Raw genomic sequence first — 12617 nt, forward strand, 5'->3', positions numbered from 1 at the left:
CTTCAAAATGTGCCCTTATCAGATTCACCCAATCACCAAAGGGCACTTGGGTTGACAGACAGCGGTCAAATCTGATAACGTAAATGCAGCCCCATGGATTAGCACCTCTCATCCATCTCATGCTAGGATCAATTTGCTACTGGGTGGACCAGGAACGGCTGTACCATTCAAAACAAGCAGCTATGTAACAAGACTATTGGGGCTTCACCCTGAAAGGAATTTGAAATCACAGTTTTCTCCTAGTGTTCATATTGAATTTTACTTGAAACATGATTTTTTTCTTAAAACATGCAAATTCATACTATTAAATGTACAAGGCTTTGGTAGCCAATTATTTTATTGTGAATTTTATCACAACCTCAGACTCTGCTGGTATAAATGGAAAGAGTAATAAGAGGCCAAATATTTTATCTGGGTGGGGCAATCACATTTAGCAATGTAAGTAACAAAATACTTTACACACCTTTTCAAACATATATCCTATTGTTTCAATTTATATTTTCCTCTTGACACAGGGTTTATAAATGTGGGACCTGAACCCTGATATTTCAAACACCCCAATTATCACCCAATTGATTTGGCTCTAAATCTATAATAGATCTAACAATTAGAGACTACACTCCTCATTGAAATATAGATTTTAGCAGAATATAGTGCAATACACGAGGAAGCATTATTAACAGAGTTCTAGATAAAAAATAAGGCAGAAATAGATTTATAACAGAATTATTAATAAATGTCTTAGAGAGAAGAATGTGTGAATTACCATGAATGCCAAAATACAGTAATACAGTCATAAAACGTAGCCCCGGTTAGAGAAGTCTAGGCAAAATCCCAATTCAAACGCAAAAAGTACTGACAGCATTCCCATACAAAAATGTACTTCAAAAGGAGAGTCTCAGGAGAAAAATTAGAAATCTCCCCAGCAGCCCTAGAGACAGCTATAAAAAAATGACACCCAATATTCTAAAGGACAAGAGTTTTGATACAAGTCACACAACCTATTAAGAGTCTTCAAATTTAGCATGGTATGATCATGGTTAGGGTTGCACTGGAAAATCAGAAACAGCAACAAAATAGTTTCAATCTTTAGTATTAACCTATGGCATAAAAGAAATCTTCCACCCATTCTGTCAGCAACTGCACACAGAATATGTTCAGAACAAAATGACACATTTCTTAAACAATGGCTCATAGAATTAGCATGCCTTCATTCATTTGATGATCCACGGAAACAAGAGGAGAGATGGTTGGCAGCGGGATAGTGATTGGAAAACCCGCTGCAAACCATCTCTCCTCTTGTACATGTAAAAAAAGTTACTACAAATTGTATCATTAATTAATATGTTTCTTTATCCTAATAGGCACAGTGAAGGTTTTCCATGAGACTTTGAAAGAAAAAAAATTCTTACCATTTGAAGATGTGGCAGTTATAAATCCTAGAAAAGGAGAGAAGAAAATGTATGAGGCAGAGATGTGAGACGGTATTTAATAACGAAATATACTGTTTTGAGTGGATGAGGCACTGAAAGACTATATGGCACATTATTTCGTATTGCGGCCATATTCAGCAATAGGACACACCACACCACTTCACACGAAGGTCCCTTTTGTACCCAGCAGAGGAGGATACATGTGAGCAGGTTTACGGGAAACCTATCCCACTAAATTCAGCACGCTACAAATCCCATCATTTTAAAGTCTCTCTCGCTGTCAAGTTTTGAAATAGATACGTTCTGCAGAGAAGTTTAATGCACTCTAGGTGTTGAGCAAAAGGGCTGCTCTGACAGGTCACTGTTTAAGCTGCGAGTTGTTCGTGGGCCTATTTTATGGTCTGGTGGGGCCTGTTATACTAATTTCATTGGTATTACAACATGAATTTCCTCTAGCAAGCGCAAATGCATGCATCCTCCCATACTTTGCAAAACACCTACACAGACTACAGGTTGAACGAGGACCCCCCATTTTCAAACATGGGCCACTTTTTTAGCTATCTGATTTGCTAATGAGGGTCACTTTTATTTTGGTGTCCGGGCTTATTTTCTGTCCCAGTCTGACGCTAATGTTGCGAACGGTTCAGTATGAATGACAAAACCCGATTGCAGTGAGCATTTTAACTATCTCAGATAAAATGCATGACTAGTCCCTAAATGTCTTTGTAATCTTGCATCCAAGTCTCATGCTGCGCTGATAACAGCCCCTACAAAGGTGCACATTCACCTCTGAACACCAAGCTGGCCATGTTGCGGTTCAAGCTTGTAATCTGCAGCCGCTACCAGATCTATGCTGGAGGCATTTTAATCATCTCAAATGGGTTGGTTAGAGTGGACATAATACCTCCCACCCCGGTTTTGTCAATTTTCTGAAAAAACTGTCAAATTTGCTTTTGGGGGGGGGGTGGGGGGGGGGGGGCGGTGTGGACACGCAAGCCAACATGGTAGACACAAACTGATTTCTCTCCGTCCTGTGGCCGGACCAGTCCTCATTAATTCTGTCGGACGGCCCTCATCCTGCACCATCCCGCTCCTGAAGGCTACAGTAAGGCAGTGGGGAACGTTGTGGCCCGAGAGAAAGGCTCTGTATGGCATAATCCAAGAGCCACGAGGTCGCCGTGCCCCCATTCGACTGCGTGACCCGTTCCACTGCCGGGCTTAGTGGCATGCGGCAATCAAGACCTGGGCAGACCGGAGACGAGATCCCCATGCAGAGAAGCGGTCGGATTCTTCCAGTGCCGTGGACCGCCAGTAAGACATGTCACAAAGACCTAACCCAGTGAGAGCAGGCCCGGCTGGGGCCCGCAAACTGGAGAGCATTTCGCCGAGTGCCAGAGCGAGTGCTACTGCCCTTGGGACATTTAGAGGACTGAGGTGCTTGCATGTTGTGAATGAATAGCAGTGAACACTGAGTTAGGGAGGAGCCATAATTGGAGCCAAGCTGAAGCTTGGAGCTGCAGGCCGCACAGAGATGCAGTTCCTGAAACACCGTGGGAGACCGAGAGGCCGCCGGAGTTAGAGTTGCAGTTCTCGCTCTCTCTACCTCCTGCATGCCTGTCACTGCCAACGCCCCCATCAATCACCTGGTATGCCCATAGGCTGGTCTACAATCAGAGAGGTGGCCAGAAAAACAAACGTCTGGCCAGACTGCTAGACTGCTGATGGACGCACTTTGCGCAATTCAAGATGAGGGTTGTTTGCACTTGAGTGCACCACCCATCCCCTTTGCCAAAGTCCCATCCTAGACTCAAGAAACCTACCTGGGAACACTGGGCCTTCTCCCCGGGTGGCACACCTCCCTTCACGCGTCACTGCCCTTGGGACTGAGTGAGGCCCAGACCCACAACACACAAGCTAGCAGCACAGTACTGCACATTATTATTGGCCTGTCTCCTGCTGAGGATGGGGAGATGGGGCCCCTGCTTGGCCGCCAAATGAGCAAAGCAGCATGGGTCAGACCCATGCTGCTGGGCTTGTCTCGGCTGAGCTCATTCACCTGTACTCTGGACAATCCAGTGGGCCCTGGGTGGGATCATGGAGAATGGAAGCAGGGGGGGGGGCTCCCAGAACCACCGACAGCTGAGCTGACACTACCACCCTCCCTTGAGCCTCCAATGCACTTGGTAGTCACCAGCATACAATTGCCTGCGCTGAAGTGGAATCTGATGCAGTAGACCAGGCTGTTCAATCAAGACTCTAGCTGATGACCCCCTAGCTGGGTGACGAAAGTGCATCACAACCAGGACCTACTTGCTCAACCCAAACACCCAATCCATCCCGCTGGCACTGTGCAGTATGCGCTTGCGCAACACGCAGGTCAATGCCACAGGGGTAAAAGTGCTGTGAAAGGCTCCACTACCATACTGCCCTCTGCCGGGACAAACCTATCTTTACTGGGCATTGTAACCGGACTGCCTTCAGTCATCTAGGGGTGACAAACTTCACTACCCCTACCCCCCAATTTTAATAGACGCAACCAGTGGAACTAAACTCTTGGGGGAAACCCTGTTGGACAGCATTTTTGTGAACTATCATCCTCAGTAATGGGCTGATTAAGGTCAGTAGTACTGAACCCACCCCCCCCCCCCAAAAGGTGATGGGTCTGACGCCATAAGCTATCCCAGAAACGCAGCCCCGGAGGGTTCATAGGTGCCCTCCATGTCTGCCAAGCTAGACCAAGTGTTGGCAGCTATCGAACACTCCAGTGGTAGACCTGACAGCTTTAGGGTGGTCTTCCCCCAACTTCGGGCCTCCCTCACTCCATTTTCCTGATCTAGTTTTTGCTGGTTTAGGACTCTGTGCACTTTACCACTGCTGACCAGTGCTAAAGTCCTTGTGCTCTCGCCACTAAACATAGTAATATTGGCTCCTACCAAATGGACATATTTAATTTACCTATAAGTCCCTAGTAAAGTGCACTATGTGCCCAGGTCCTGCAAATTAAATGCTACTAGTGGGCCTGCAGCACTGGTTGTGCCACCCACATAAGTAGCTCCTTAACTATGTCCCAGGCCTGCCTTTGCAAGGCCTGTGTGTGCAGTTTCACTGCCACTTCAACTTAGAATTTAAAACTACTTAACAAGCCTTAACCCCCCCTTTTATTACATATAACTCAACTCTAAGGTAGGCCCTTGGTAGCCTATAGGGCAGGGTCCTACGTAAGTAAAAGGCAGGACATGTACTTATACATTTTACATGTCCTGGTACTGAGAAACCCCCAAAGTAGTTTTTCACTATTGTGAAGCATGCTCCTTTCATAGGCCAGCATTGGAAATGTCCTTATATACTTTTAAGTGGTAATTTCTGATCTGAAAGAAGTGACATTGTCATGCCTGGTATGGTTTCAATGGTAATGAGAAATCCTGATTACTGGTGAAGTGGATTTAACATTACTATTTTAGAAATACACCTTTAAGAAAGTAGGCATTTCTCTGCACTTACTGCTCTTTGTGCCTTACAGCCTGTTTCCAATCCTAATCTAGTCTGTGCTGGTTGACAGCTCCTCTTGTGCATTACACCCAGACAGCCATAAACACAGGACACTCAGCTGCATCTGCATTCATCTGCATACTGGTGGGTCTGCATGGGCAGGAAGGGTGGATGGGCTCTCACACTTCAAAGGCTAGTGGCCTGATCCCACACAAAGGGCAGATAACCCCCCCTCAGATCTCGTGGCAGACAGGACTAGGTTGAAAGGGGAACTGGTACACTTCAAAACTACTGTTTGAAGTCTCCTCCACTTCAAAGGCACATTTGGGTGTATATACTGGGTCTTTGGCCCCCTTAAAAATAAGACACTTCTGGATTTACAACTGTACCCCTTCAGAAGGACTGCAGTGCTGCCCAAAGGACTCAACTGCACAACTGTACAACTGTCACGTGGGACTAATTAAAAAATAAGCTGTGGGCCAAAGGTTCCCAGAGCTTGGAAATTAATTAACACTAGTTTAAAACCGCCAATTGATGACAGGTGGTTTCATCATTCCGTAGTGGATACACAACTGTATATGCCAAATGCAATACAGAAACTCTAAAGAATTCAAATGAAAGTGCTGGTTTCACAAAATATATTCCACTATGCTACAGTTATAAGTGGGTAAAAAGTGAATCACAAGTGCAGGTGACACAGTGCTCAAATACACATGATCCACATCAAAACATTCCTATGATACACTGTGCAATTCCTAATAGTTTTTGTTAAAATTATGCCTTGTCTTTCTGGGATAGCCAATAGTTCAAAGCTTAACCCTTTGTTTAAATTCAAATCCTAGACCATATGGGAAAATAAGTCGACGTTTCGACCTCACACCACTTAAGTGGTCTCCTCAGGACAACATCGTCCACCACTAACACCTAAAGAAATCAAATAAATTAAACTGAAATCCAGTAATGCCAAGTCTTCAATAGTCCACAGCTAAATATAATACTATGAAAAAGCCATAGCATGCAGATACACATAAATATGTTGCACTCCCACTGTTTACTGTGATCGACAGAGCCACACTAAATGTGACAACCACCAAGAGCTTGTTAAACAACCATCTTCCAAACAAGTGACCACACAGCCATATCCACCACCAGAAAACTCACGCTATCCTCCTCATGCAACTATATAATACCTTGCAAAGAAGAATTTTAGCTTTATTGGCAACAATTGTTCCTGGCACTGGATGGTTCTAGGGATTGAAACGGCCTTAGAAAAACTTGAGATATTGAAACATTAGATTACAGAATTGGAAGACAAAATTAAAAAAAATACAGCAACTGAAAACACAAAAGCAGCTCTTTCAATCTACTAAAAACTACTGAAGAATTTCACTTTATTCAGGTTGGCAAGAAGATAAGCAAAATTATAAAGATAAGTCTAAATTCAACATTGAACAGGTTCATCCATTTTTTAGAACAAACTTTGTACGACTTGCTTGGTATCAACCCTTCTTGCAAATTAAAGATTTTTTCTGATTCTTCTATTAGTTCTGACCAACAGGACTTACCAGGTCCCAGCACACGTGACGCCCCCACAGACTGATACAAATATATATGGACATTTTTAGGGCAAGGCCAATGCTGACCAAGAGGGAGAAGCAGGGGTCACAGCAGGAGCTCATGGGGCCACAACTACCAACCAGGGGAGAAACAGAGCAGGAATCATTTTACAGTTGGTAGCAACCCCATTGATGCCAAAATCACCCATCATTAATATTTCTAGTTATAGCCTCTCCATCGATGAGAGTGAGGTGCTTAAAAGGGACTTGGCTTTGTTGTGACAGATTGACCTGATTTCTTCAGACTTCAGGGTGAACTGTCCAGATTTTTTTTTTAGAACTATCAGGCTTAAACATTACTTTAGAGATAGACATGTAATAGAACAATCAGAAATGAGGGGCCTTCAGTTACCTTCCTAATTTGACACCCCCCACCCGCCCACATGATGAGTGCAGAAATTATTGTGTTGAGAAATCCCCTAATGAACCTGGCCAAGAATAGTGACATAATAATTAAACCAGCTGACAAGGGTGGTGCCATTGTCATTCAAGACATAAGAAGTTATGATGAGGAAATTGACAGACAATTACAAGATCAAAGACATTGTCAAAATAAACAACAGATCCCCTTAGAAAGATACAGGAAGAAATTCAACATACCACCTCAGAGGCTCTGAATCAAGGGGCTATTACAGAGAAAGTATACGCTTACTTGAACCAACCATTTTCCTAGAACACCAGTGATAGACAATCTTATGAACCTTCGAAAAAGTGTATAACCCTCCAGGGAGACAAATAGTATCAGGGTGTTGCTAAGTCCTGGAGCCTTTGTGTAAGTACATTGGCAAATACATAAAACTAGAAGTACCTAACACACAAGCATATATCACGGATAGCATGCAAGTCATAATCTGATAGAGCGACTCGGATACAACCATTAGAACAGTTGGTTGGTAACCATGAATGTGGTGTCCTTATATACCAATATCCCTCAGGGTCAGACATTAGGGGTGGTTGACAGATGTCTGAGTCAAATAGGCATAGAGGACAACAAAAGAGAACTGCTGATCAAATGGGCAGATGTGGCACTCACCCATAACTATTTCCTTTTTAAGAAAGTTTTTTTTCTACGAAAGAAGGGAGTGGCGATGGGGGCTTGCTTTGCTCCATATAAAGCAAATCTCTTTGTGAATGAGTTTGAAGAGAGAACAGTGTATGAGCAATCAAATCCATATTTGAGCAAGATCATTGATTGGGGGCGATACATAGATGATATATTTTTAATCTAGCAAGGAAGTGAAGTATTTCATGATACATTATGACAGAAATTAAATGAATTTCCTAGACTTATTAGTCAGGCACGCTGATGGGAAATTATGCACTACCTTATACAGGAAGCCCACAAATACCAGTTCTTTTCTTTGGTACAATAGCCACCACCCAAAGGCACAGAGAGATAATTTGCCATGTGGTCAATTTCTCCGCATACGGAGAAGTGGTACCAACAAAGAAGATTACTTCTGGGAGGCAAATATCCCTAAACAGAAGTTATTGGAAAAGGGATAGCCTAGAAAAATAAGCTCTAGAGCATTGAAGAGAGCTTGGTTTTGCCCTCGAGAATTATTACTAACACCGAGATCTAGGAATGAGGAAGAACAGAGTGGTAGTGGTCAGCACATTTTCTCCTGTAAGCAATTAAGTTAAAACAATGATCCATAGATTTTGGCAAATGCTGAATGTTACTATTAGAGAACCCCATTTATTTGCTTTCAAAAGAAAGAAGAACATTAAAGACTATGTAGTAAAGGCACACACTGAACAGGACAAAAAAGTTGATATTGGTACTATGTGGGGACTCCCACCAAAAATAGGGCATTACATATGTGGGAACTGTTCGGTTTGCAAATTTACTGGAAACATCAAAGAATGGATATACAATCACATAGTCTTTGTTTTAAAACCATTTTCAAATTGCAATACATGTAATGCGATTTATCCATTCAATGTCCTTGCATGCTTGTTTATGTGGGCCAGACATCCCAGATGGTATGACTACGGATAGCACAGCACAGGAGCAGAATAAGATGCACGGTAGAATATGCTACATTGGTCAAACAGTTCAAAGAACAAGGATATTTACTGGCAAGTCCTGGAGGTTGTTAACATATCCGGAAGAGATGGCAATTTGGCAGACTTACTGAGAATCAAAGAGTGTAAATGGATGGACACTTTGAAAAGCACTCGTAATGGACTCAATGATGTCAATGATATGAGAATATTAGCGATTTCGCACCTCTAAATTACCCATATTGCATCCACTGAATTTCGTGTATATGTGACTTGAGTTTATACAGTATGGTAATACAGCTATATTATGACATTTTTATTCATGATGTTTACAATAATTACTCATGTTTCATATATTGAATATTGTGTATATGTGGCTAGAATTTATACAGTATGGTAATACAGCTGCTCTATGATTTGACATTTTTATTTAATAGGTTTTCGATAATTACCCATGTTTCACATATTGAATATTGTGTATATGTGGCTTGAATTTATACAGTATGGTAATTATGGTAAAACAGCTGTTCTATGAAATTACATTTTTATCTATGAGGTATTCGATAATTAAGTGCATCAATCATATACACTATATACCTAACTTAATAACAAATGGTATAATATATGACACTGATGATGCGATTAATCTGTTGAAAGTTGCCCGATAGTCATCCTGGATCATAGGCTTCACTTGTGATTTATACAGATTCATGAGATATATGTATCATGAATATGACATATGAGAGAATTGTTTCCGTATCATCCTGTTTTCATCCATTTCCATAGGTTCATGAATCAAGGAATTGGCCGAGTACATTGTACCTGTTAGACCTGACAGCCTTAGGGTGGGCATCCCCCAACTTTTTTGCCTGTCTCCCTCATTTTTCTGACCCTTTTTTTTCGGGTTTTAGGACTCTGCACACTTTACCACTGCTGTCCAGTGCTAATGTGCATATGCACTCTGCCCTAAACATGGTAACATTGGTTCCTACCCAATTGGCATATTTAATTTGCCAGTAAGTCCCTAGTAAAGTGCATTACATGGGCCTATGGCCTATCAATTAAATGCTACTAGTGGACCTGCAGCCCTGATTGTGCCGCCCACATAAGTAGCCCCTTAACCATGTCTCAGGCTTGCCATTACAAGGCCTGTGTGTGCAGTGTCACTGCTCTTCGACTTGGCATTTAAAACTACTTGCCAAGCCTTAAACTCCCCTTTTTCTACATGTGAGTCACCCCCTAACGTAGGCCCTAGGTAATCCATAGGCCAGGGTGGTAAGTAGGTAAGAGGCAGGATATGTACTTATGTGTTTTATATGTACTGGTAGTGAAAAACTCACAAATTCAATTTCCACTACTGTGAGGCCTGCTCCTCTCACAGACTAGCCTTAGAGCTGCCCTCATATTTATCAAGTGGTAGATTCTGATCTGGAAGGAGTAGCCCTGTCATATTTAGTATGGCAAGAATGGTAATAGAAAATCCTGCTTACTGGTGAAGTTGGATTTAATATTACGATCATAGAAATGCCACTTTTAGAAAGTATGCATTTCTCTGCACTTACTGCCATCTGTGCCTTACAGCCTGTCTGAAATCCATGTCTGGTCTGTGCTAGTTGACAGCTCCCGTTGTGCATTCTACCCAGACAGCCATAAATACAGGACAAATACACAAAAGGAGAGCACTGGGAGTGTTGCTAGCCCACACCGCCTCCCTAAAGAAATCTGTATAATCACTGAAGGTGTGGGGTAGTCGGGAACCAGAGGTAAGACTGGGTCAGTCTTATATCGGTGTCCAGTATTAGTTAGGTTGCTTAGAGTCCTAAAGCAGGGGAGTCAATGTTGGAGAATATCCAGGCAGTGGGGGTGCTGTGTTGTCCTACAGGGGAAGGGGGAATTTCCCTTACGGACTAGGTGGTCTCACACACATAATAGTGTCATGCTTCATCATACGACCACCTAGCCCCACCCAAGCAAGATGATACTGCTTGGGCGGACTCGACCTCTTAGTTAAAAGAACCAGAGGGAGTGCTGAAATTAGACTGACTGGATAGTTACTTAGATCCAGATGAGGTGAGTAATAAAATTACCAAGCATGTCACTGATGGTTGCTGCTAGTTTTAATATAGGTGCATGCTGGTAAGACTAAAAACAAGAGGAGGAGGCTCGTTAGAGAGTAATGTCTCCTGGAGTCTAAAATGAAAAATGGGTGACCAACATGTTTCTGCCCTCACAAGGTGCTGGTAGGTCAGGGGCATTCGTCCGGGTCGGAGCACACGCAGTAAGTGGAGTGCTCAAAGTGGATAATGAATGTCCTACCTGAACGGGTAGTTCACGGTGGGGTAGGTCTATGATAGAAATTAAATACACCACAATTTATTCAGAATCTATTCAGAGTGAGAAAAACCGTGGCAAACCACTGCAAGGCACACAGCAAAAGGTGAAAACATGTAAAAATGTAAAAGGCAATCACACACGCATGCAGATGTGACTTACCAAAGGTTAGGGGGCGATTTGCCTCTGGTCTGGCTAATGCCGGGGAGGGGTTTTCCCTTGTAGTCACACTCTGAGGAGATTATGCGTTTAGGTAGGGAAAACAGAGGGGAAGAAGATAAAAAAATGTATAGAGAAAGTGCAGAACATGGGGGCACGAGGGAGACCCAGAGAGGGAGGTAGGGATAGACAGAGAAAGCGAAAACAAGGACATAGGGAAGAGAAGAGGGAAGGAAAAGGGGGGTGGGGGGGTTGGCAGTTGGTGAAAGGGAAAGGAAGGAAGAAAAAAGGGGGAAACAAGAGAAAAAGAAAGAAAGGGGGGGACAAAGAGAAAAAAAGGAAAAAAGAAAAAAGGGGGGGAAAAAAAGAAAGAAAAAGGAAAAAAAGAAAAAGGGTTGAAGCTAGGCAGACTGGAAGCAAAAAGAGGGAAAATGGGGAAAAAGAGGTGAAAGAAAAAGGAAAACAAGAAATACGAGGGGCCAGGGGGGCCAACACTTACCACTCCAAAGGGAATACCATGGGGGGTACCTACATGCCGGAGCCAGGCCGCTCTGGTACTGACCGGAGGGCTGATCTGCAGTTTTATGTCGATCAACAACCAATTGCCAAGAGGCTGGGGAGCCTGGGGGCGGGGTCCGGTGTAAGGATTATCAGGTGTGTAGGGCGTATTGCCTAAAGCCTCCCGGAGCTCAGGGAGTGTTGCTGCCATGCCCTTAGACCGGCCGCGCCCCCCCCGTGCGGGGTGCGCCGGTGCTTCAATGTGGAATCCACCCGTGGGACCTCTGTGAAACCGAGGCCCGCGGGAGACATGGTGAAAGTACGGGAAGAGGATGCGGCGCAGATGGCAGGCGCGGAGAGCGTCCTGCCGTGGCGCGGTGCGTCATCAACGCTCGCGGGACTCTGGGATATAGAGTCCCGTAGAGCGCGCCTGGTAGTCCAAATAGGACGCCCAGGCGGAGTGGAAAAAAGGGGGGCGGGGAAACAAGGAGGGAAGGGAAAAGAGAGAAAGGAAAAGGAAAAAGGGATCAAACAGGAAAGACTAAAAAAAGGGGGGGGGGGTTGTGCAGCCAGGGAATGAAAAAGGGAAAGAAAGAAGAGGGGGGGGAGGGGGGAGGGAAGGGAAAGAAAGAAGAGAAAACGGGATAAAAAGGAGGGCTAGAAAAGGGGGGGGGGAGAGAAAGAAAGGGGTGTAAACAAATGAAAAGAGGGCAGGTGGGAAAGAAGTGGGAAAAAAAGGAAAAGAAAGAGGGAAGTTGAGGAAGGAACACCAGGGTCGGGGAGGGGAAACAGACAGGGTATATGCGGAAAGGAGAGGGTATAAAAGAGGGAGAGTAATGGGGGGGGGAAAAAGAAAAAGAAGAAGGAAAAGGGGAGAGAGGAGGGAGAAGAAGACAGGGAACGAGAGAATAGAGGGGTATGTGCAAAAGAGGAAAGGGAGAAAATGTGAGAGAGAAAAAGCGAGAAAAATAATAACAAGCGACAATAGCTCTAATGGCAGGAGAGAAGAGACTGAACTGGGTAATGGGGGTGATCCCCTGGTCAAAAATTAATAGTAACCAGCGAGTGGATTATGGAACCTGTA

The 12617-nt window shown here is 43.8% G+C and overlaps 1 protein-coding gene across 1 annotated transcript in view; it reads right to left on the reverse strand.

Moving 5' to 3' along the window:
• The window catches only part of LOC138304301 (serine protease 27-like), a 102710-nt gene that overhangs the window by 62135 nt on the left and 27958 nt on the right, over positions 1–12617 (reverse strand). The window contains exon 2 of the mRNA XM_069244253.1: positions 1413–1439. Coding sequence (XP_069100354.1) covers positions 1413–1439 — 27 coding nt within the window. The remainder of the gene's footprint in view (positions 1–1412; positions 1440–12617) is intronic.

Source organism: Pleurodeles waltl, chromosome 7 (genome assembly GCF_031143425.1).
Source record: "Pleurodeles waltl isolate 20211129_DDA chromosome 7, aPleWal1.hap1.20221129, whole genome shotgun sequence".
Lineage (NCBI taxonomy): Eukaryota > Metazoa > Chordata > Amphibia > Caudata > Salamandridae > Pleurodeles > Pleurodeles waltl.